The 21,148-nt window shown below is 40.2% G+C and overlaps 2 protein-coding genes and 1 long non-coding RNA gene across 32 annotated transcripts in view; 1 reads left to right on the forward strand and 2 right to left on the reverse strand.

Annotated features, from left to right (window-relative positions):
• The window catches only part of ABI3BP (ABI family member 3 binding protein), a 319,764-nt gene extending 300,897 nt beyond the window's left edge, over positions 1–18,867 (forward strand). For all 26 annotated transcript variants that reach the window (XM_030582778.1, XM_030582662.1, XM_030582833.1 and 23 more), the window contains 5 exons: positions 1,785–1,864; positions 4,010–4,039; positions 6,275–6,436; positions 13,822–13,944; positions 16,832–18,867. In XM_030582778.1, coding sequence (XP_030438638.1) covers positions 1,785–1,864; positions 4,010–4,039; positions 6,275–6,436; positions 13,822–13,944; positions 16,832–16,947 — 511 coding nt within the window. In that variant the 3' untranslated portion in view covers positions 16,948–18,867. The remainder of the gene's footprint in view (positions 1–1,784; positions 1,865–4,009; positions 4,040–6,274; positions 6,437–13,821; positions 13,945–16,831) is intronic.
• LOC115660958 lies at positions 6,237–16,380 on the reverse strand. Its single transcript, XR_004002984.1, has 3 exons — positions 16,093–16,380; positions 15,836–15,995; positions 6,237–6,320 (listed from the first exon to the last, which is right to left on the reverse strand). It is a non-coding gene; the product is annotated as an uncharacterized LOC115660958 (long non-coding RNA).
• A 115-nt stretch (positions 18,868–18,982) lies between the features above and the next one.
• Positions 18,983–21,148, reverse strand: part of TFG (trafficking from ER to golgi regulator) — a 37,287-nt gene continuing 35,121 nt past the window's right edge. For 4 of the 5 annotated variants that reach the window (XM_030582940.1, XM_030582905.1, XM_030582923.1 and 1 more), the window contains exon 9: positions 18,983–19,764. In XM_030582940.1, the coding sequence (XP_030438800.1) occupies positions 19,391–19,764 (374 nt within the window). In that variant the 3' untranslated portion in view covers positions 18,983–19,390. The remainder of the gene's footprint in view (positions 19,765–21,148) is intronic. The other variant, XM_030582934.1, reaches the window with a different exon arrangement.

Consider the following 21,148-nt stretch of genomic DNA (forward strand, 5'->3'; position numbering starts at 1 on the left):
GTGACCCCAGAATAAGTCCTCTAGGCGCTACTGTAATACAAATAATCATAACGAGGAAAAGAATAAATTACTGTTTTTCTGTACACTCCCCACACCACCTAGAGCTCCTGGAAAACTGCTGCTGGAAAGTGAACCACAAAGGATTTTGAATGTTAGAGACTTTGGGGAAATTATCTCTGTATCTTCTCTTTTTTTCAACTACATTCCTTACAATCATTTAAAAAAACAAACCAAAAAAAAAAGAAAAACAATTTCAGAGGCCTCAGTGAGTGAGGTAGCTTTCACATTTGCATGACAGGCACAAGCTGACAGTGGTCAGTTCAAGCTGACAGTGATACATAACCTGAAACTGGAACGGAAAGAAGGGAGAAGAACATGAGTGGGAGCCTTTGTACAGCAGTATCTGCAAAGCATGCAATTTTCCATTGCTTCGAGGCAGGCAGATCACCATAGGAGTGTGGAGTACATTATGGTTGTGCTTAGTTGTTAATATAGGCAGGTGATGGTATCTTATAATAGGCCGATTCTGAGTGGCTTTTAGGTCGGTGCTTGGCTGTGTGGCTGGTGGGGGAAAAAACACATTGTGCACTGACATTGATATTCTTACCCATGTTGCTAGTTCAAGTACGTCAGAGTGCATCCATTAGCATGGGTGCATCACACGTGAAAAGACATCAATGTAGGAGAGGAGGGGATTTGGGAAACAGGATTGAGTGGAGTGGCCACGTTTGGCTCAGCCATATATGGGGTGTACAGGAGCCACTTGGCACTAGGTAGCAGCCACAGGCCTTACTGCTGAAAGGAAATGGGAATGCTTTGGCCACCTCTCCTTGCAGCACAGCAGCAGAATAGGAAAGCCACAAATGGCAGGGACCCTGAGCACCATTAAGGAGAATTGGAATGAGAAGCAGGGCTCTCCCCAGGTGGTAACAATAGGGAACTGGCAGCAATTGTTCAGCCTCTTGGATTTGAATTGTGGGGATGGGAGCAGGTCTTTGCTTTCTGCAAAGCCGCCCAGGCAACAAAGCTGGAGGAGGAACCTCAACAGCACAGTGTGACTGGGATTATTCTTGCTTTTCTACTTTGTTTTATTTTTCCTGCATTCTGTCTTGGTCCCAACTAGCGTTGCCACTTGTCCAGGTTCCCCCAGGATTGTCCCTTTTTTAAGGTAGCTGTCCTAGGAAATCGGTAACAGAGCTCAGTACGTGCTGTCAGCTGTCCAGTGTTATGGGCTCAGGATCATCCCACATGTCCTGTTTTTTTGCATCTCAGAAGTAGCAACCCCACTCAGGTGGGAGGGTGTGTGGGGGGAGGAGAGTTCAGGAAATATTGATGTTTACGACTACGCCATAAAATATTGCTGTGGAGAAGGATAAGAAAGAGACATCCCTAAGTGAGGTGCATTGTTGTTATTAAAGGACTATATATCGCACTGAGGTGCATTCAGCCAGTTGGATCTTTCGGTTGGCTGAACAGACATACATTACTTGCAGCAGCAGAGCCTATCACTTAAACTGCTCCCCCGCCAGCATTAAAAACAGGATAAGGTACCACTGGAGCATTAAAACAAACAGTCAGGACTTGCATGTAGGGTTGCTATGCATAGACAGAGGGGTCTTACATTCTTAGGAGCAGAATGTCTAAATGTTTTCAGAGTAAGAAACTTGATACTTTATGCTTGTCCAGGAAGCCAGTAGCATCAGAGAGGGTGTCTGCATGGGTGGTTTGCTTGTCCATGACAATCAAGAATACAGTGTGTGTTTGTTTCTAATTTTATTCTCCAGTTATGACTTCCAGGTGAAAGCCAGAAACCCTCTCGGTGAAGGTCCAAGCACCCCTAAAGTCCCATTTTCTACTGAATCAGGTAAGAGTTTCAATAGATGTATCAGTTTAACAGTGAAAACCATGACAATGCGTTCAGCCAAAAAGACGAGCTAACTTGACCCTTAAATTAATGATTATGGATGCAGTGTAGCCTGTATAGCACTGGACTCAAGACTCAGGAAACCTGGATTTCCTTCCCACTCTGCCACTGACCTGCTGGGCAGCCCTGGGCATTTCACTTTACCTTACTCTGTGCCTCTGTCTCTCCATATGTAAATGACAAATTCCCATACTCCTTTATGGACACAAGACAGAGCTGTGATTTAACTATGGAAGGTGTACAAAGGGTTACGCTGAATCCAGGGATTTTTTTGTAATGGGTAGTGTGGCATCTTAAATCCAAAGCTTTATTATAGTAAATCCATGTTTGTGTTTGTATCCCTCTATCAGATAGCTCTGCAAACAGACAGGCCTTTGTGCACAGTGATACATAACAGATTTACACACACGGCACACTTTTGCAATTTTGCTTTGTTGCCCATGCTTTTCTCACTGTCTGCAATATAGGATTGTTTTAATTTTATTACTGTTGTTTATATCACAATAATGCCTCCAGGCTTAACTGAGATCAGAGTCCCTTCATGGTAGGTACTGTATGTGTGTGTAAATAGATAGATCTCTATAGAGAGAGAGTGAGTCACTGCGCTGATGAGGTTACAGTCTACATAAACAAGACACACTTGTTGCTGGAAGAGAAACAGAAGCATAGAGAGATTAAGTGACTTGCCCAAAATCATCCAGCAGGTCACTGGCAGATCTGAGAATAGAATCTAGATGTCCTGGGTCCTAATCCAGTATTTTACTCACTGGATTGACGCTTAGTGGAATGGGGTCAGTGTGAGCACAGGAAATATATTCTTTAAAATTAAGGATTACTCATTTAGCAGATTGGCATAGGGCCCTCAAAAATATGTATCTATCTAATGCATCTGCAACTTAGAGTGCTATTAGCAGCTTTGTCATGTGTTTAAAATGGTACAATAAGCAAATTCCCACCTGATTTGGCTGTGGGGAGCAAAAAAAATCAGTCAGTACAGCATTGCACTATCCATCCAAGATCCAGCTTCTCTAGAAGCCAGTTACAAAATAGCCATTGACTGCAATAGAAGCAGGAGCTATTCTTGTATTTAGAGTCAGCTGCCTGTTGTTGATAGTACTCTGAACTAGTAGGCACTTACTGTGTACCATGCCTCTTTAAAGGGACACTATCAGGTTTAACATTTTAAGTCAAATCCTTCAGTGCTTTCTCACTGAAATTAATGGGTGTTTTGACTGAGTAACAGGTAAATGGAAAATGAGTAAGGAATTCAGAATATGTCCCACATATTATAAGAAAAATTGATACCCTCTTATGTTACTAATGTATCTTAGATTATTAAACTTGAAAGAACCATTTATATTTTAATGCAATTTCATGATTTTTGATGTTTATTTTTTTCCTTCACTCAGTGTGGACAATGAAAATAAACTGGTCGGTTTCACTTTTTCCTAATCACTTTCCACATGTCTCCATTTCTCATTCTCATCCACTAATGTAAAGCTGCAGCATTTGGGCAGCAGGCACTACAGAGGAATTCTTTAAAATAATAATAAATGGTCTACAATGAAATTTTTAAAATGCCATGGAAATATGTTTATTGATGATAAGCTTTGTAACTTTTTTTTTTTTTAACAAATCCAAATTTTACTGATAGTGACCCATTAATAACATTTTTAAAATCTCAGTGGTGCAGTAATTTGAAATACACCTCTACCCTGATATAACGCGACCCGATATAACACGAATTTGGATATAACGCGGTAAAGCAGTGCCCCCGGGGGGGGGCAGGGCTGTGCACTCCGGCAGATCAAAGCAAGTTCGATATAGCTCAGTTTCACCTATAACACAGTAAGATTTTTTGGCTCCCGAGGACAGCATTATATCAAGGTAGAGGTGTAGTTACGTGAGCCGTTTATTTCTTTAACTTTCACAAAAATGTAGTGAACTCAACTTCCCAAAATTGTTGCTATTTTACAGATTATTGTTTATGTCAGCCATAGAAAACCACTTTCCAATGTGCTTCTGTAGCAATATCAGGAGAGGTTATTTTACAAAGTCTGATTAAGTGTTTGTTTTTCTCCCCAGCGGACCCAAGAGTGAGCGAGTCAATTTCAAGTAAGCCCTTTATGCATAGCATGCTCTAATCAGAACATTTTTCTGAAGTAAGGTAACATACTAGTTTATGACAGGAGTGGTTGTGCTGTCCTAGCTACACATGCCATGGAACAGAACAGCGTTCACACATGATTTCACTTCTTCCATCTAGGTAACTTGTAAGGAATTCCTGCCAGTCTAAATGTTTACCTGAGCACAGCACAATCAATGTGATGTGGTATTCCTGCAGCAGCTAAGATGGCTTGGAACCAATGTACACAAATGAGCCATGGACAGCTTGTGTTTTCTCAGCCCAGCTGTTAAATCAATAGAAAGCTCTGTAAAAAGAATACGTTATTTTTCACTTAGTAAGCGACTTAACAGAATGCAAGTCAGCATCCGCTATTTGTCTGTCATTGTGCTGAAATGTATGCCATGAAAAATAGTCAGCTTTGAAAGGCTTTGACCCAGTTCCTCCTGAAGCCAGTGGTAACGCTCCTGTTGACTTCGTGGGGGTTGGGGCAGGCTCTAAAAGAGCAGAAGAGACCCCTTTCAGCCTGAGGGCCTATGTTTTGCATTTAGTACTGAAGTTGCCTTTAAAAATTTGCAAATATTCTTCCTTTCCACAGTGTAGGCTATCTCGTCTTGTTTATCATGCAGTTTGCTGCAAGTTAACAGTGCCCTCATTTGTACTCTCTCTGTCAGAAAAGCTGTGGAATCATAATTCCCTCACTACTACTGTATGTTACCCACTTTTATAAGTTGTAACTGTATCTCAGTACACATACAAATATTTGTCTCCCTGACATTGCAATGAACGTTGAACATAAAAGGGCCAGATTTTGATCTGAGTTACAGCAGCCTGAATCTAGAGTACCTGTTTACTTCAGTGGAGTTATTCCAGATTTACACCAGTGTCAGAAGCAACCCCAAAGTCAGGTCCTTTGTGAAAAACTTGGAACCATGTTTGTAATATTTCTTATGACTCAGTTTCCTTGGTCATTTTTTGTATTGCTGCCTGCCTGAGTGCGTAGAGTTAAATCATAAAAACAGTGTTCTAGAACCCAGGAATGGTAAAGATAAGACAGTGGATCCAAGAGGCTGCTTCTAAAGAATTAAGAGAATAATTCCTGGGCCATCATTTGTGGGGAGAAGTTACCTAGCTGGCTCCATCCAGGGTAGGATGCTATTCTCTTCCTAAAACTAAGCCTGAGGTCAAAGGAGACCTAACCCCTTAAATATGCTAGAAAAAGGACACGGTATTGGGTGAGCTGAGAGAGCTTGGCTAGGATTTGTCAGCAAAAAGGCTGACCATCTGAGAGGCTACGTCTTCACTACCTGCCGTATCGGCAGGTAGCGATCGATTCCTCGGGGATCGATATATTGCGTCACATTTAGACACGATATATCGATCCCCGAAAGTGCTCCTGTCGACTCCGGAACTCCACCGGAGCAAGCGGTGGTAGCGGAGTCGACGGGGGAGCCGCGGACGTCGATCCCACGCCGTGAGGACGGTAGGTAATTCGATCTAAGATACTTCGACTTCAGCTACGTTATTCACGTAGCTGAAGTTGCATCTTAGATCGATCCCCTCCCCTAGTGTAGACCAGCCCAGACATTCAGAGACTAGGGAGAGGACTGCAATCAGTGTAGGCTGTTGGTCCCAACTCAGAGATGGTGAATAACCCAGACCACACTAAGCAGTGGATGGAGGGGTTAAGCTTAGGTAAGGAGATATGCTTGTAGGTCTTGGTTATTTTAAAATCCACTTCTCTAAGCACTCTGTACCTTCTGGATAAAATAAAGGACACTTTGTTTTGAAGAAGCTCTTTCTGTATCACTGTCAGAGTATGCTGTCAGAGGCCCCCAAAAGAAAAATCTGGCAGGGACCAATCCCAGCTGGACTTGCTGAATTATTCATGGTCAGTATGTAGGAGGCTGTAATCCAGATCCTGGTCTGAGAGTGGGTGAAATGTGGAGAGGGGCCTGACACCTGTGGGAGTGCCCTCAGTGCAAGCCCAAGAAGGCACAACTGTGCAGCCTGCCAGGGACTGGGACACACTGCTCCTATATTTTGCTGCTTACAAACTCCATAAAATATCGTTCAAAATGCAGGTGACTGGTGCTGTTAATATATTCCAAGTGGGATCCTGTTGCATTTGGGTTTCTGGTCTTCTCTAATCATTTGAATGTGTCTGTCACGCCCAGTTTTGTATGGCAGTATCATTAATTCCCCTCTTTCTTCTTCTCCTGCAGTGGGAAAAGATGCCATCTGGACTGAAGTCCCTTTCAATTCCGACTCCTATTCAGAGTGCAAAGGGAAACAATACGTCAAGAGGACCTGGTACAAGAAGTTTGTAGGCGTGCAACTGTGTAACTCCCTGAGATATAAGATTTACCTCAGTGATTCACTTACAGGTAAGGGAAACCCAAGGCAGTGTTAATGTATTTTTATAGCTGTGACCCAAATTACATGATACACACAGTCATCTAGGTTCTTCGTATCCCTGGGCCTGACCTGAATGGTTTTAAAGGATGATCAGGCATGCATATGCTACTTACCTTGGAAATGTGGATTATGGTACCCAAAACAGTGCTGGACACTTGACAGAACATGTAAAAATATAACTGTCCTCTCCTGACCTGAAGAGCTTACATTCTGTGGTGTCAACCTTGCATTAAAAACCTGTGCCTGCACAGTTCTTCATGCATAATTGGGGCCCAATATTAGATGGGATGCCATAAGAAACAGAGATGACAGGCACAGATGAGATGGAGCAGGGATTACAGTACTCTCCTGCTGGGATCCAGTTTGGCCTGTAAACAACTTGTGGCTCTTTTCTGAATGATGATATTTTATACACATGACTTTGTATCTCACTAACGTTTTCCTCACCTACTTTCACTTTTTTTTATTTTAAATCATGCCCATTTGTTTTGGGTTTTTTTTAAGCCCTATTCCCCATCACCCTCAACATACACACTTTCATTATTAACACCAGCCTTCTTGACATAGTTTCTTACCCCTCGCTCATTACGTTCAGGTTATTGAAACCATCTAGTAAGTGCTAGCCTCTGTTTTGTTTCTTTATGTATGCCAGTGGTTTGGTTTGTTCCCAAATGTTTGTGCCTTTATACACATGTGCACTCATCTCGAGAGCTATACAGAGCTTTTGTTTCAGGTTTCCTTTTATTTATTGATAAACTGTTGGGCAGTTTTTGGGAGACCTCTCATCATGAAACTTCCGTTGGTGCAGCTCCATTGGTGCTACAATTAGTAGGAGAACTAGTACAAATGTCACTAGTTTTACCACCTTGCTCTGTACCGCTGCTAAAAGTAGGTGTAGATGACATGGGGCATGTATAGACTAGGAAAATAGGTTGTGTTTTAAAACATGGTGGGTGAGGTGATTTTTAAACTTGGACGTTGGTACCTAACATAGTCAGGGCAAGTTGTGTTTAGAAATCTATTAGCCTGTCATGGCGATCGCTAGGTTCCTCCTTGCTTCAGCATAGTTACCCCAATGCAAAAAACTCCAGTGTAAAGAAGGTCTCAGTCACCACCATTGTGGTGTTTCAATGACAAGGGGTGCTACTGCAGAGCCCAAAATACAAAGAGTAACACAAATCTTTGTAACTTATGGGAAATATCGCCAAAGGTAAAAAGTAGGCTGATGTGTCTATTACATGCAGTCATATCAAAAAACAGAAACAGTCATTGAAAGATGCATATTTTTAGGGCCTAATCCTGTCAGGTGCTGAAGACCTCCCACAAGCTGCTAATGCCCTTCCACCCCTCCTGAAATCAGTACCTCCGAGCCAAGCACCTCATAGAATAAAGTCCATAGTTGAGATTATGGAGCAGGAAGGAGACCAGAGAACGTATAAGAATGCTGGCCAGACCATGCCAAAATGATAAACAGTGATGCTGCCTTGCTCTTCCCCTCAACCCCAAAAGACACACAAGGAAAACCCTGTAGGTAATTTTAAGTTAATTTCTCTTATGTAAAGAGTGTCTTGACAATTATGTGAACAAGACAGACCATTTTAAAACGAGTATCGTTCATTCTTTGCTATGGTACTAGCTATAATCAGACAGACCAACTGCGCTATATTTGGAGTCAGGAAGGAATTTTTCCCCAGATCAGCTTGGCAAAGACCCTGTGGTTTTTGCCTTCCTCTGCCGCATGCAGCACGGGTCACTTGCAGTTTACACTAGTGTAAATGGTGGATTCTCTGTAACTTGAAGTCTTTAAATCCTGATTTGAGGACTTCAGTAACTCAGCCTGAGATTAGGGATCTAATACAGGAGTGGGTGGGTGGAATTCTGTGGCCTGCCCTGTGCAGGTCCTCAGACAAGATGATCACAATGGTCCTTTCTGACTTTAAAATCTATGAGATGACAAAACTGCCAGCGAGACATAGCACATCGTTAACACTAGTCTGTGGAAGAAATAGCAATGCTAACCTAGCAGGACTGTAACAGTCCTAAAACAGATGAATTAACACTGCACTGAAAGCTGCTTCAGTCTCAGAACAAATATCTAATGTAGCAATGGCTAATTTTCTTATTTCTGTTTGATTGTGTTGTTGTTGCTGTTGTTGCTCCTGTTGGAAGAATGGTGATTTAACTTGGCAGGACAATCATCAAGGCAGCCAGACTGTATTCATTACACTTCCAAAGTATGGCTCTCTCACTTGTATTGTTTAACCAACACCAGATCAGCTGTAACAATATCTGAATGAACAGGAATGTTTATCCAATGCATATAACATTGTGTTACATTTTTTCCCATTCTTTCGCGTGGCAAAGGCTTCTGTACTGTAGTGGAAAAATTTCCAGTTCTAAGGCAAAACTCAGCCCTGATGTAGATCAGCACAACTCCATTGAATTCAATGGAACTATGCCCATCTATATTAGAGCCAGATTTAACCTGTAATGGCCAGCAAACATAGGAACCATCTTGTGTTACTGTACATAACAGCCACTCAGAGGTCTGATTTCCATCTTGAAGTGTGTATTCTAAAATAACCTATCTAGGCTTAGTTATATTAAGAAATTTAGTGATTTTTAAATGTTTCGGTAAAGAAAGTCCTGATAGCAAATTCTGAGCAAGCCTGGGCGCTCAATCCTGTTTTGTTAACTTCAGTGATATCTAGATCAGGTCCTAAGATTTTGAGGGGAGGAAAATGCAACATTTCTCCCCTCAAAAATTCTTCCCATTTACCCCCTTTCAAACCCACTAAAGCTTGGGAAGGATAAGCTAGCCACAAGAAGACATAAAAAGCTTTATCTGTGGAGATGAGATGCTCAGTTGCAGAAATGTTAACATTTTGGGTCCATTTTCTTTACAATAAACAACTGGGAGAGCTGTGTGTTGGAAATGCACCCTATTAGCTAGTCATTACTTAGAGACTGCTGTCGCTTTCCTTTTTTGATATTTTTGCCTCCGTGGCTCTGTGTGCACCCATGTGTGTAATATAAAAGAGATGGTAGTGAGTTGTGGGCTTTTTTACTGGGTACTGAGTGTTGTTACAAAATCCCCAAGGAGCAGAGCACAGCCAGACCTAGACTATGCAAGATCATCCAAGATGAGGAACACTTAAAAAGGTCTAGTACAAAAACATGCTAGAGATAACTACAGAATAGTTACTAGTTTGTTATATTTAGAGTTTTGTCAATCTAAGATTTCTCTGATAGGATCCATCATGTGTTCCTGATTAGGCAGAGCACTTAATCACATGCTTTTCAGTGTTTTGCTGAATCAGAAATGATCTCATGCATCGTACTATGATAAGTAGTATAATAGTGCCCATGCTAATGTAGCTGAAGAAATAAGCTTCAGTTATTTTCTCATTGGTATTGTGTGTGTATGTATATATGCTATGTATAATACCAACATGCAATATATATATATATAACTAATAGCTGGTATGAAGTGCTGTTAAGGGGGGGTCTTAGCAGACGTTTGGGATGATCCTATTATTTGTCCAGCTGAGCCGAGTGAGTTATGCAGATCATTCCAAAAGGTGATACCTCAAACTATCACAGTCAGGCACTTCCTTTGTTTCCATTTTGTTCATTTATTAGTTTCCCTCTGGTTTTCTCCCCTTCTGAAATATATTAGAGAGGTACTGGCAGGTTTTACAAAACCAAACATCACTATCAGCTATTTAAAAAACAAAATTTCCAGTGAAAACTGTTCTTGTTCAGATTCAAGTATTGTAGCATCATGATAGTGTGTGAAGGCCTGAAAGGGAAACTCTAGGCTGAGGAAAATTCTGAAAGGTGAGCAATATACATGGTGAAATGTTAGAAGAACCCGCAAAAGAGATCTACCTATGCAGAGGCCTCCCGAAAGCCACATGGACAGGTTTCTTTCTAAGCTAGGGGCCTGTATTACTTATTCAATTCATTTCATTTTTAATCATATAAGATGATGAGTGATAAAGGAGTTTTTTGGAGTGTCTTTTTATGTTGCAGTAGTTGAAAGCAACTGTGTATTAGTAATACAAATACTGAATACAAATGGCTGTTACAGAGGAAAGCTGCTCTATTCTAAACATGCCAATACTGTTACTATAAAACAGCAGCCTCTTCTGATCTCATTTAACAGTCCTCCTTAGCACTGCAATGTAAGCATTCCAGCAAATAATGCCAGCTAAAGTCATTAAAGATTAAAATTTTAAATGTGGCCTTTGGAAGCTGTAACTTTGAGCTGCCTGATTAGTCTTGATTTCAGTTTGAAAATTTATCCAAGAGAAGCTCCCTCCTGATGAGCACTGGAGATCAACTCTCCCATGGAAGAAGCACAAATACAGCTGAAAACGAAAACAATACTAAGTGCCTTTCATAAGAATGGCCACACTTTTGTGAGTTCCCTTTGTAACTCTTTGGAGTCTGCTCTGGACTTACTTAACTATCTTGAGTAATTTTGTGTCATCTGCAAATGTTGCCACCTCACTGTTCATTGATTTTTCCAGATCATGTATAAACATGTTGAATAGCACTGGCCCCAGTACAGACCTCAGGGGGGAACACTACTATTTACCTCTTTCCATTCTGAAAACTGACCATTTATTCCTACCGTTTGTTTTCTGTCTTTTAAGCAATTTATTCCTACCCTTCGTTTTCTGTCTTTTAACCAATCCATCAGAGGACTTCCCTCTTATCTCATGACTGCCTACTTTGCTTAAGAGCCTTTGGTGGGGGACCTTGTCAAAAGCCTTCTGAAAGTCCAAGTACACGATCTCTACTGGATCACTCATTTACGTGTTTCTTGACCCCCTCAAAGAATTGTAATATATTGGCATTTCATCCAATAAAAACCCCTACGGTTAAAACATCTAATGTAAAATCAGATGTCAATGGCTTAATGCAAATAAAAATTTAAAAATATCTGTTGTACTAAAAGTACAAAAAAAAAGTATAAAAAAAATTAACAACAATTTGTAAAAAATCTTAATGCATGTCAGTTTATTAACAAGAGTTAGGCCAGCTGTAACCCTAATAACATAAAACTTGTAAAAGCAAAAATTGTGTAAGGCAAGCAAAAAAAAATTGTGTAAAAAATTATTACAACCTTGCACTAATAATTAAATCTGTAGGCTGGCGCCCAAAAGCTAAAAAAAATAAAATAGCAAAATAGCCTATGCATAAACAAAATGCATCTGTTGCTCATCATGTCTGTAATATTGCTTGCTATTGTCTGTAACAAAGGTATAAATGCTTGCTGTAATTGTTTACCTGTAAAAAAACCTGTCCAAAACTGGGGCAACCCAGTGTCCTAGGGCACTCCCTCCCTCAATTAATATTGCTTAAAAAATAATAAAGTATTTAATTTTGCTGCACCCAAACTAAAAGCAAAAACAAAGTTTTTCTCCGACAGCATGATTTCCATTTACAAAAGCTATGTTGACTCTTCCTCAACAAATCTTGTTCATCTGTGTGTCTGATAATTCTGTTTTTTATTATAGTTTCAAACAATGTGCCTGGTACTGCAGTTAGGTTTACCAGCCTGTAATAGCCAAGATCACCTGTGGAGCCTTTTTTTAAAATTAGTGTCACATTAGCCATCCAAATAGAAGCTGATTTAAATGATAGGTACCACACTTAGAACTCTTGGGTGAATATACCATCTAGTCCTGGTGACTTATTACTGTTTAATTTATCAATTTGTTCCAAAACCTCCTCTACTGACATCTCAATCTGGAACAATTCCTCAGTTTTGTCACGTAAAAAAAAAATGGGTCAGGTAAGGTAATCGCTCTCTCATCCTCTGCTGTGAATGCAAAGAATTAATTTAGCTTCTCTGCAATGGTCTAATCTTCCTTGAGAACTTCTTTAGTACCTTGAGCGTCCAGTGGTCCCACTGATTGTGTAGCCAGCTTCCTGCTTCTGAGGTATTTAAAAAGCTAGTTGCTCTTCAGATTCTTTTTTGGTCTACGTAATTATGCTTCACTTTCCAGAGTTTATGTTCCTTTCTATTTTCCTCAGTAGGATTTAACTTTCAATTTTTAAAGGATTTCTTTTTGCCTCTAATCTTTTACTTTGTTGTTTAGCCATGGTGGCACTTTTTGTTCTTACTATGTTTTTTGATTTGGGATATACGTTTAATTTAAGCCTCTATTATGATGATTTTAAAAAGTTTCTGTGCAGCTTGCAGGCATTTCACTTTTGTGATGGTACCTTTTAATTTCCATTTAACTAGCTTCCTCATTTTTGTGTAGTTCCAATTTCTGAAGTTAAATGCTACTGTGGTGGACGTCTTTGGTATATTTCAAAAGGAACAGCAAAATTTCATGCACAAAGACTAGTCAACCAGAGATGAACATTTTGGCAAGGCATTTCCTCCAAAGGAAGATTTTGTTTGTCTACTGCCTTTTCTCTGCACAGAGTCACCATTTAGATCTATTTTTATGCAGCAAGATTGATTGTTTTATCTTTCATTTGGGAAGACATTGATAAATTGTTGGTCCTTGTTTGGGAGGATTTTACCTGTAAATTTGAACCTAATCATTGAGTTTAAGGGAACCAGGATTTAGCCCTCTGGATATTTTATGTTATCAGTCATTTTAAGAATAACATGTAGGAGAGCATTAATGAAGCAATGATACATTTATCTGAAAATATTTTTTCTGTAGGTCAAGTAAGTTAGCTTGGTTTTTTTTTCTCATGCTTCTCACCTAATGCATGGGTGGGTACATATTAGCTATTTAGTCATCTCTAGAATGTGAATTATACACACATTGTAAGCACAAAAAGGGAGAGCAGGCTTGAAGAATCTGGCCCGCTATGTGTTAGATATGGCCCATAAAAATTTCTCTGGAGTCATTTTGGATTGCTTTTTTAATGGAACTTAAGAATGGACATACTGGGTCAGACCACAGGTCCATCTAGCCCAGTGTTCCGACAGTGGCAGTGCCAGGAGCCCCAGAGGGAATGAATACGACAGGTAATCATCAAGTGATCCATCCTGTCGCCCATTCCCAGCTTCTGGCAAACTGGAGCAGGATCAGATCAGCTTTGTGATATATAAAATATCCTAATATCAGGGGGAGGGAACATGGAAATTTGTGCTTTTGCCAAACAAAAGTGTTTAATTGGTATTGTGTTTGGGCATTTGCACAATGCTGCAAAACAGAGTTAGAGCTTAATGGGGGCAGCATCAGACTTAACATTGAGACAAAATGAATCCTGGAACTCAATTCAGAACCTGCTCAACTACAAAGGAACCAACAAAAGCTTTGATGTTGTTGATCTTCAAAGGGTTTTCCTCATGATATTTTCTTTCTATTTTCAGGACAATTTTACAACATAGGAGATGAGAGGGGACATGGAGAAGATCACTGTCAATTTGTGGACTCATTTTTAGATGGACGGACAGGGCAGCAAGTTTTCCCAGACCAGCTACCAACCAAAGATGGTAAGTTCTGAAGAGTGTACTGTAACAAAACTCTCAAAAATCTGCCCAAACCCCAGGGTCTGATTTTTCTCCTGCTGATGGTTTTAAAGCTAATACCCAGTCCGAGTTAGACAGGGTAGAGTCCCAAATTGAGCTATCTTCCCAGCAGATCAAAACTATCCTTTATGCCTGGCAAGATGCTATTCCACCCCACACTCCCAAAACCATTAAGGATTAGGCAGCCTACACTTGTCAGCCACCTGGAAGTTAGAGGATGTGTAAGAATGATGCAACCTTTTATCTTGGAAAGGAAAGCCTCTGAAGTGCTCTTCACTTAGGGGGACAGAAGCATGATCTGAGTATGGGACAGAAGCAGGAGCTCCAAAGTTCTAATTGTGGCTCTGACAATGAATTCTGTGCTTTGCCTCAAGTTCATCTGTAATTTTGCATAACAGAGCTAATATTGTGTATTTCCTTCTTGGGCAGCACCATGTGGTTGGATGATGAACAGTACTGTGAGAGAGGGGAATTGTCACTAATATGGTGGGAGGTAGTAAGAGCTCTCTCCTATTTAAACTTCACAACAGATTTTTTTTCCTCCGTGTTACACATTAAAAGCCTTTAAAGAAAACCATTGCCTTTAGCCTTCCTGCCAGTTTGTAAATTTATGGGCACGCTGGTACGGTTAGTTTTAAAGTGCTATAAATCAGCAGAGTTGTGCATTATGTAGCTTTGCTTAGTGGTAATGGACAAACTGGAAAGGAAAAAATTAATTGTGGGGGGAATTCCTCCTGCAGTAATTCAGTACATACACTGCAGTTCAAATCAGATGCCTAGACTCCTGAGAGGCAGCTGCAAATAGGACCAGATGTCTTGAACTGTTTCTAATCACAACTTCAAAGCTGAGGCATGGCCGTGGACAAGTCACAATCTCATCTATAAAATGGCGATAATCAGGCCTTAGTTACCAATACCTACCTCCCAAGGAGTTGAGACTCTAAACCTCAGACTTTTGCCAGCATAGCTATGATGAGGTGTGATTCATCACTGACTTAGCTGTCTGTGCCAGTAAAAGCCCCCATGTAGATGCAGTTAAACTGGCCAAACTGCACTTTTGATACACTTAGGAGAGCTTTGCTGGTAAAGTATTCTGGTATAGCTACATTGGCAAAGCCTTCCAAGTGTAGACCTGGCCTTAGGCTTTGTTTACACAGAAAAGATGTACTGCTTTAGGTATACCAGTGTGATTAAAGCACAACAACAGACCGTAGGGTGGATGTAGTCCTACCCATATACCTTATTTCCACTTCCCTGTATAGGAAGGGTATAAGCTATACCAGCATAAGGCCTCCGCACTACGGGTTGCATATGGCTATTGATTTATGTTTTAAAAAAATACCTAACTGAGGTATTTATACAGCACAAAAATCAGAGCGTAGACCAGGCCTTAATGTATGTTGGGGCTTTGCACATTGAAAGCACATATTAAGCCCTAAATACTAATTAAATCCCCATATATCCAATCAACCTCTTGCAGTTGCCTTCTGAGAGCAAATAAATGTAGGTTTGTATTCAAGCTGGCATTGTCAAGCCAGTAAAGCTCAGAAATGCCAGATTTAGTTTTTTTAAAGCATTTATACACAAGTACAGTGCCTGGTAAGCTTTCAAACGCCACAACCAGAATTAATGTTTGCCCTCAGGTACCGAGCTTAACAATTTATACCTCAGCTGCTAAATCTTCCGAAAGGTCATATTTACATACGTTTCCACAGGACAAGTTCAGTATGCATTTCAGTTGAAGTTGCTACGTTAAAAGCTAACTGGGATTTTTCCCAATGTTAACATAACTACAAGAGGGTCACTTACTGGCCATTCTTCTCCAAAAGTAAAACCAGTTTCAGCAGATGCTCACTTTTTTAAAGTAGAAGGCTGCAACTTTAACCTTGGCACACTATCCACCCCAGCAGGCAGTTCTCTGGCTCCAGTGTGATGCCAAATAACCACGATTCTGTGCTGGCCCTTTTCAGTCTATCCACTAGGGTCAGACCACTCAGAATCCTCTCACCTTCCCCCTGCAAGAGGAATTGAGGGTACACATGACATATGAAAGCCTCCCCCATCTTCTTATAGGCTCATAGGGTTCCCCAATAATCTCCTGGGTGCGTTTACCTCTAGGCGCTGGCACCTTCACAGGCATTAGATGCCAGCTGCAATGAAATTCCAAACTCTCAACTTTTAAACTCTGTCCTTATGCCTCATTAACCTCATACCAGGCTTCCAGGATACTGCAAGGAAAGTGGGGGGAGGGAGGGAAGAGGGGGAAAAAACACCAAGCACAGCGTCATTCTTGCCCCAGGGAAAATTCCTTCCTGATCCCCAAAACTGGCAAAACCCACAGCATCTGGGATACAGTTCAGACGTGCCTATTATAGAGCTGGGCCGCAAGCAACCCCTGCACATGGCTGCTGTGTGCCTTGAGGACTTCAAAGGGAGGGATCTGAGACATTCTCCCCTCCTCCCCCACAAGCACTTTCAGTGGCAACAGGGAGAGAGTGAGTGTTCCACTTCCTGCCTATTCACCAGGTGCATTCTGGATAGGGAGGCCCCAGAGAAGGCGAGCTGTGCCACCCCTTCCCCCTCCCCCAGGATGGCAGGGGTTGTTTCCTCTTCTCCCCACAACTTGTCCAGAATGGATTATTGTTGTGTGCTGCTGGACAAACTATTTTCTCTTATTGGCTATGGTATGTGTCTAAATTCAGCTCACGGTATTCAAGCAGTTGGTAAGGGTTGAACTTTCCACTGAGCTTCTGAAGTCAGATAAACTCCCTCTGAGAATCAGGAGCCACCTTTGGAAGGTAGTCTCTTTTTCTCCCCGCCCTGTACTAAGCCTTTCCTTGCTGTTTATTAGGTTTCTTCAGAGCAGTTCGCCAGGAACCTGTCAAGTTTGGAAAAATAGGTGGAGAGACCCATATTACCTATGTTCATTGGTACGAGTGTGGAACTTCAATACCTGGTAAATGGTAGCTGCTACATGAACTTGAAAATGAAAGAAGGTCTATCACTACCCTGCCCTTACCGCCCCGCCCAACAAATTCAGTGATGGAAATGTTTATGGCCTTCCTGTCATTTATACATGTTTACCTATGTATAAAGTTTATAAAACTCTAATGACAATACTGCATTGTGTTTAATAGCATAGGCTGCTTACTATATTACTCCATTTTACCAAAAAGCAAGATAAGCACGTCATAGGATAAGGTCTGGGGAAGCTGGCTCCCTATATTGTGGGTATCAAGGTACAGTTTATATGGTATTTTAAAAGATACAGTTTGTATATTATTTATCACAATGTTGTAATAAATATTTTGAGGGAGAGTTATGGCAAAGCTGATCATGAAACTGCAGTATACATTTAATTTTAGATATGCATTCTGATTGTTACTGAAATATATAGTGTCCTATGCTACCTGTCTTGGTAATTCCGTAAAGTCTAATTCAATAATTTAAGTATACAGGGAAAGCTCTCAAACTGACTTCTGTAATTTATAAATTCTCAGATTGAAGAGCTTTTCCCCTTACAGCTAACTAGACAATTTGTGCTCTTGCCAAAATTGGAAGAAAGCTTGTTATATTTTAATGCTTTAGCACCAAGAAAGGAATTCTAATTTTTTTTAAAAAAGCAGAGTTTCAACTCTATGACAGAAGTGTAGATTCTGTCAACAAGAAACTCAATAGTAGAAACATATCCTATAATTTTAACCCATGACCAGGCAGTGTCCCTAAACACAGTTGTTACTTAAAACAGAACCTGATTAGCTTTGGTGGTACTCCATGCCAAGTTGATTAATAGTATTTTTACTTAATCAGGCTTTCAGACAGGCATTGTGCATGGGGAACAGAAGTCAAATCTGCCTCTATTGCAGTGAGTTTTCTGAAGTTTTGATGAACTACTTTGCAGGCCTAATGTATAGCACCACAGAATGCAATGAGGTATAGGAGGATATGCTTGAAATACCAGTCTTTAAAGCACAATCAGGTTTGCTTTAGTGAAAAAAGAGCTTTTTCAAAGAATTATTAGTGTGAGACAAGGGGCAAAGTAGAGTGAAATTAAATTTTTTCAAAATTACTTTATAGTAGTTCCACTGAAAATCTACTTACCCTTTCTTCCCTTCCCAAAATACTAGATGTTGTATTGCTTGAACATTTATGAACTAAATAAAGAGATTTTTTTAAGCAGGGTGTTTATTCATTGTTTTTAAAAGGTATAAACAGGAACACCAAAGAAATGTCATTTGTAGAAAATGCCTTTAAAGTACATTGCAGGTACACTGTACTCTAATAAAATATTTTTTACTCATGTAAAGTTGTTTTATATAGACTGGTTTTCTACTCAAGTGTTGTACATTGAGACAAAATGGGGGGTGAAAGGGAGCACCAAACTGGCAGCCTTTTCTCATCAGAAGATGCTACATTACAAGCATGTCTCACCTACTCTGTCAATTGTTTTCTGAATGAACCATCACTACAGTAAGAAGAACCTGAAGGGTAGGGGTTTCTTGAAATATTTCCATTAGGTTTGCACAGCTCTTTAGACTGTTTTTCCTTGTAACTGAGGGATAGTGGGTTTGCACCTGGGGGTTTTATTACAGGCGCTGATTGGTTTTTTTATGGGCTCAGAATGAAGTTTGTAGAATTACTCCCTCCAGCTGGCAAAAGGTTTGCATTTAAAAAAAATAATGTGTCCAGGCTCACAAAGGAATATAAACACTAAAAAATTTCTATCAAGTGAAACCTTCCACCAAATGACGGTTTAAAGCCACTGCTATGTCACTCAGTGTGAGCTGTATTAATGCAGTGAAAACTAATGTGATTTGGTAATCAGTGACAAGAGTTAGTCTGAATGCAGCATATGCAAAAGCAATCTGTATGTGTCACAGGTAACTACTTTTTTTTTTTTTTTTTTTAAATATCCTTTCCCTTATGGCTGGCAAGAATAGGTCATAGGCTGACAGGTATGCCTGTAAAAAGAAATGTGCTTAATAATTAAAAAAAACAAGTACTGGATTCAATATTTTTATTAGCGTTCAATGTGAATGTTACAATTTATACATAATACCTAGTTTTAATTCCAGAATGGGTCCAATTTAGTACATGTTATTAGTAAAAACAAGCCTGATAAGTGGGCTAAATTTCCAACTAGCATTTTAATTTCTTTCAAACAAGGCAAGCTAGAATCTCAATCACCTTACAAACATTTTAGGAAGTGTTTCCAAAATCCCAAATCTAAGTAGGAAGCGGATATATTTTAAAGCAGGAAATAAGATTCATTTGGTCTTTTGTTCCAACAACACAAAGAATTCTCTGACTTTTCTCATTGTTTTGGAACATCAATACCAATTTTAAATATTGGAATCTGTTAGGATGTAGTAGTTAATAGCTACTCGTGTCATTCAGCAGCTGAGCTTCCTTATCGGTAGCCAGGTCCTGGCTGAGTATAGCCCTGAGCAAAGGGAGGACGGTTGCGTGCATAAGGGTTAGGCCCACTTGGAGGGGGAGTCACGCCAGGGGGTGGTGTGAAACCTGGCCTTGGTTGATATGCGCCTGCCTGGCTTGGAGCCATTGCAGCTTGGGAAGCAGGGGCCACATTATAATTAGCAGGCTGGGAGGCTTGTGTAGTATAGTTCTGTGGTGGGTAGGAGCTTGCCTGGTACTGTTGCTGAGGCTGAGCAGGCAGTTGCTGAGGCTGAGCAGGAAAGCCAGGAGCAGGACCTTGTGATGCCTGCTGACTGTATCCTTGGAACTGCTGTCCTTGTTGAGGAGCAGGCTGCTGGCTGTAGCCTGCTAGAAAGACAAAAACAAACAACAAAGCAATACAGTTAGGTGAAAATAAAGCAGCATATTTGCTTTGAGAAAGTGATTATTTCCTTATAAACAGATACTTGAGCAATCGCTAATAAGCACAAGAAACAATCCTGAGGTTTGATATATGCAACAGACACAGCTCGATGGTAATGAACTTTTTCTTGTCCATGACAAACACTAACTGTCTGTGGTGTGCTAAAATGGAACATTTTCTAGTAATGGGAAAGAGTTTTTAATTCAGACCAAAAGACAACCTTGATTATAGGTTTCATACTGATAATTATTCCCAAGGTTTCTATTTGAGAAACAAGGGGAAAATAGTATACAGACTCTTCAATTTCACATTATGAAGGAATGTAAAGGTCTCAAATGTACACTGAAAAGCAAAGTTTCATTTGGGACAGGTGCTTTAACTTTGTTTCTTTCAGTCAGTAGATCATAAATCAGTGCAGAATACTTGCACTGAATTTACACCTAAATCACTGCCTAGTGTTTTGTTTGGTTCTCAACTTCTGGTATTCATTAGCTAAAGATAAGTCAAAGATTACAAATGTCAAAGCATTTGCAGAACAGAACTTAAGGTACAACTGCTGCTGGCATCAGTTTAATATGTCCCAAATGTGATTTATTTGTGTAAAAGCAGCTTCCCTGGGAATTTCTCAAGACTGGCGATATAAACAACAAAAATCCTTCTATAAAGTGAGAGCTACTTTTATCTCTATCATGAAACACACCTGCAGCTACTTGCAATGAAATCTCTCCATTGACTGGAATCCTGTCAGCATTAAACACCAGATACATAAGAATTATTAAAAATGCACAGCCCTGAAGATAGAAAATAAGGATTGAAGAATGCATTGGAGTAAATTTTGAACTCACCTTGAAACTGGCCTCAACAACATTTACTCGTGAAACAAACCTTTCAAAAGTTCCATTTTCATTGGCATGACCAAAAGTCAGCACTATGCCAAGCCCATCTGCCAGAAGAGGAGAATGGGAACTATAACCCACTGTTAGGGGAAGTGGTGCTTGAAAGGAGGTAGAGGGAGGAATATTCAAAACAAGTCCAATCCCTCTGATGAGGATCAAGGAATGAAAGCTACAGAGGGAAAGGGTATAGATCTACCTTGACTGCCATCTGTGAAGAGTTTATTTATGAGGAACGCTACCTTGGCAGATTAATCCAGGCATGAAAATAAATCTCTTTAGAAAAACAGTTCATTGCAATTTGAGGTTTCCAAATTTGTTTTGTTTCACTGACACTTTTAGAAAGTTGTGAAGTTTGAGAAAGTAGAACTCCCACAATATCTCAAACCTTCATAGAAACTCTTCTAGTAGAATACCAGATGAGTCTGCTAGTGTG

This window comes from Gopherus evgoodei, chromosome 1 (genome assembly GCF_007399415.2).
Source record: "Gopherus evgoodei ecotype Sinaloan lineage chromosome 1, rGopEvg1_v1.p, whole genome shotgun sequence".
NCBI classification, from domain to species: Eukaryota; Metazoa; Chordata; order Testudines; family Testudinidae; genus Gopherus; species Gopherus evgoodei.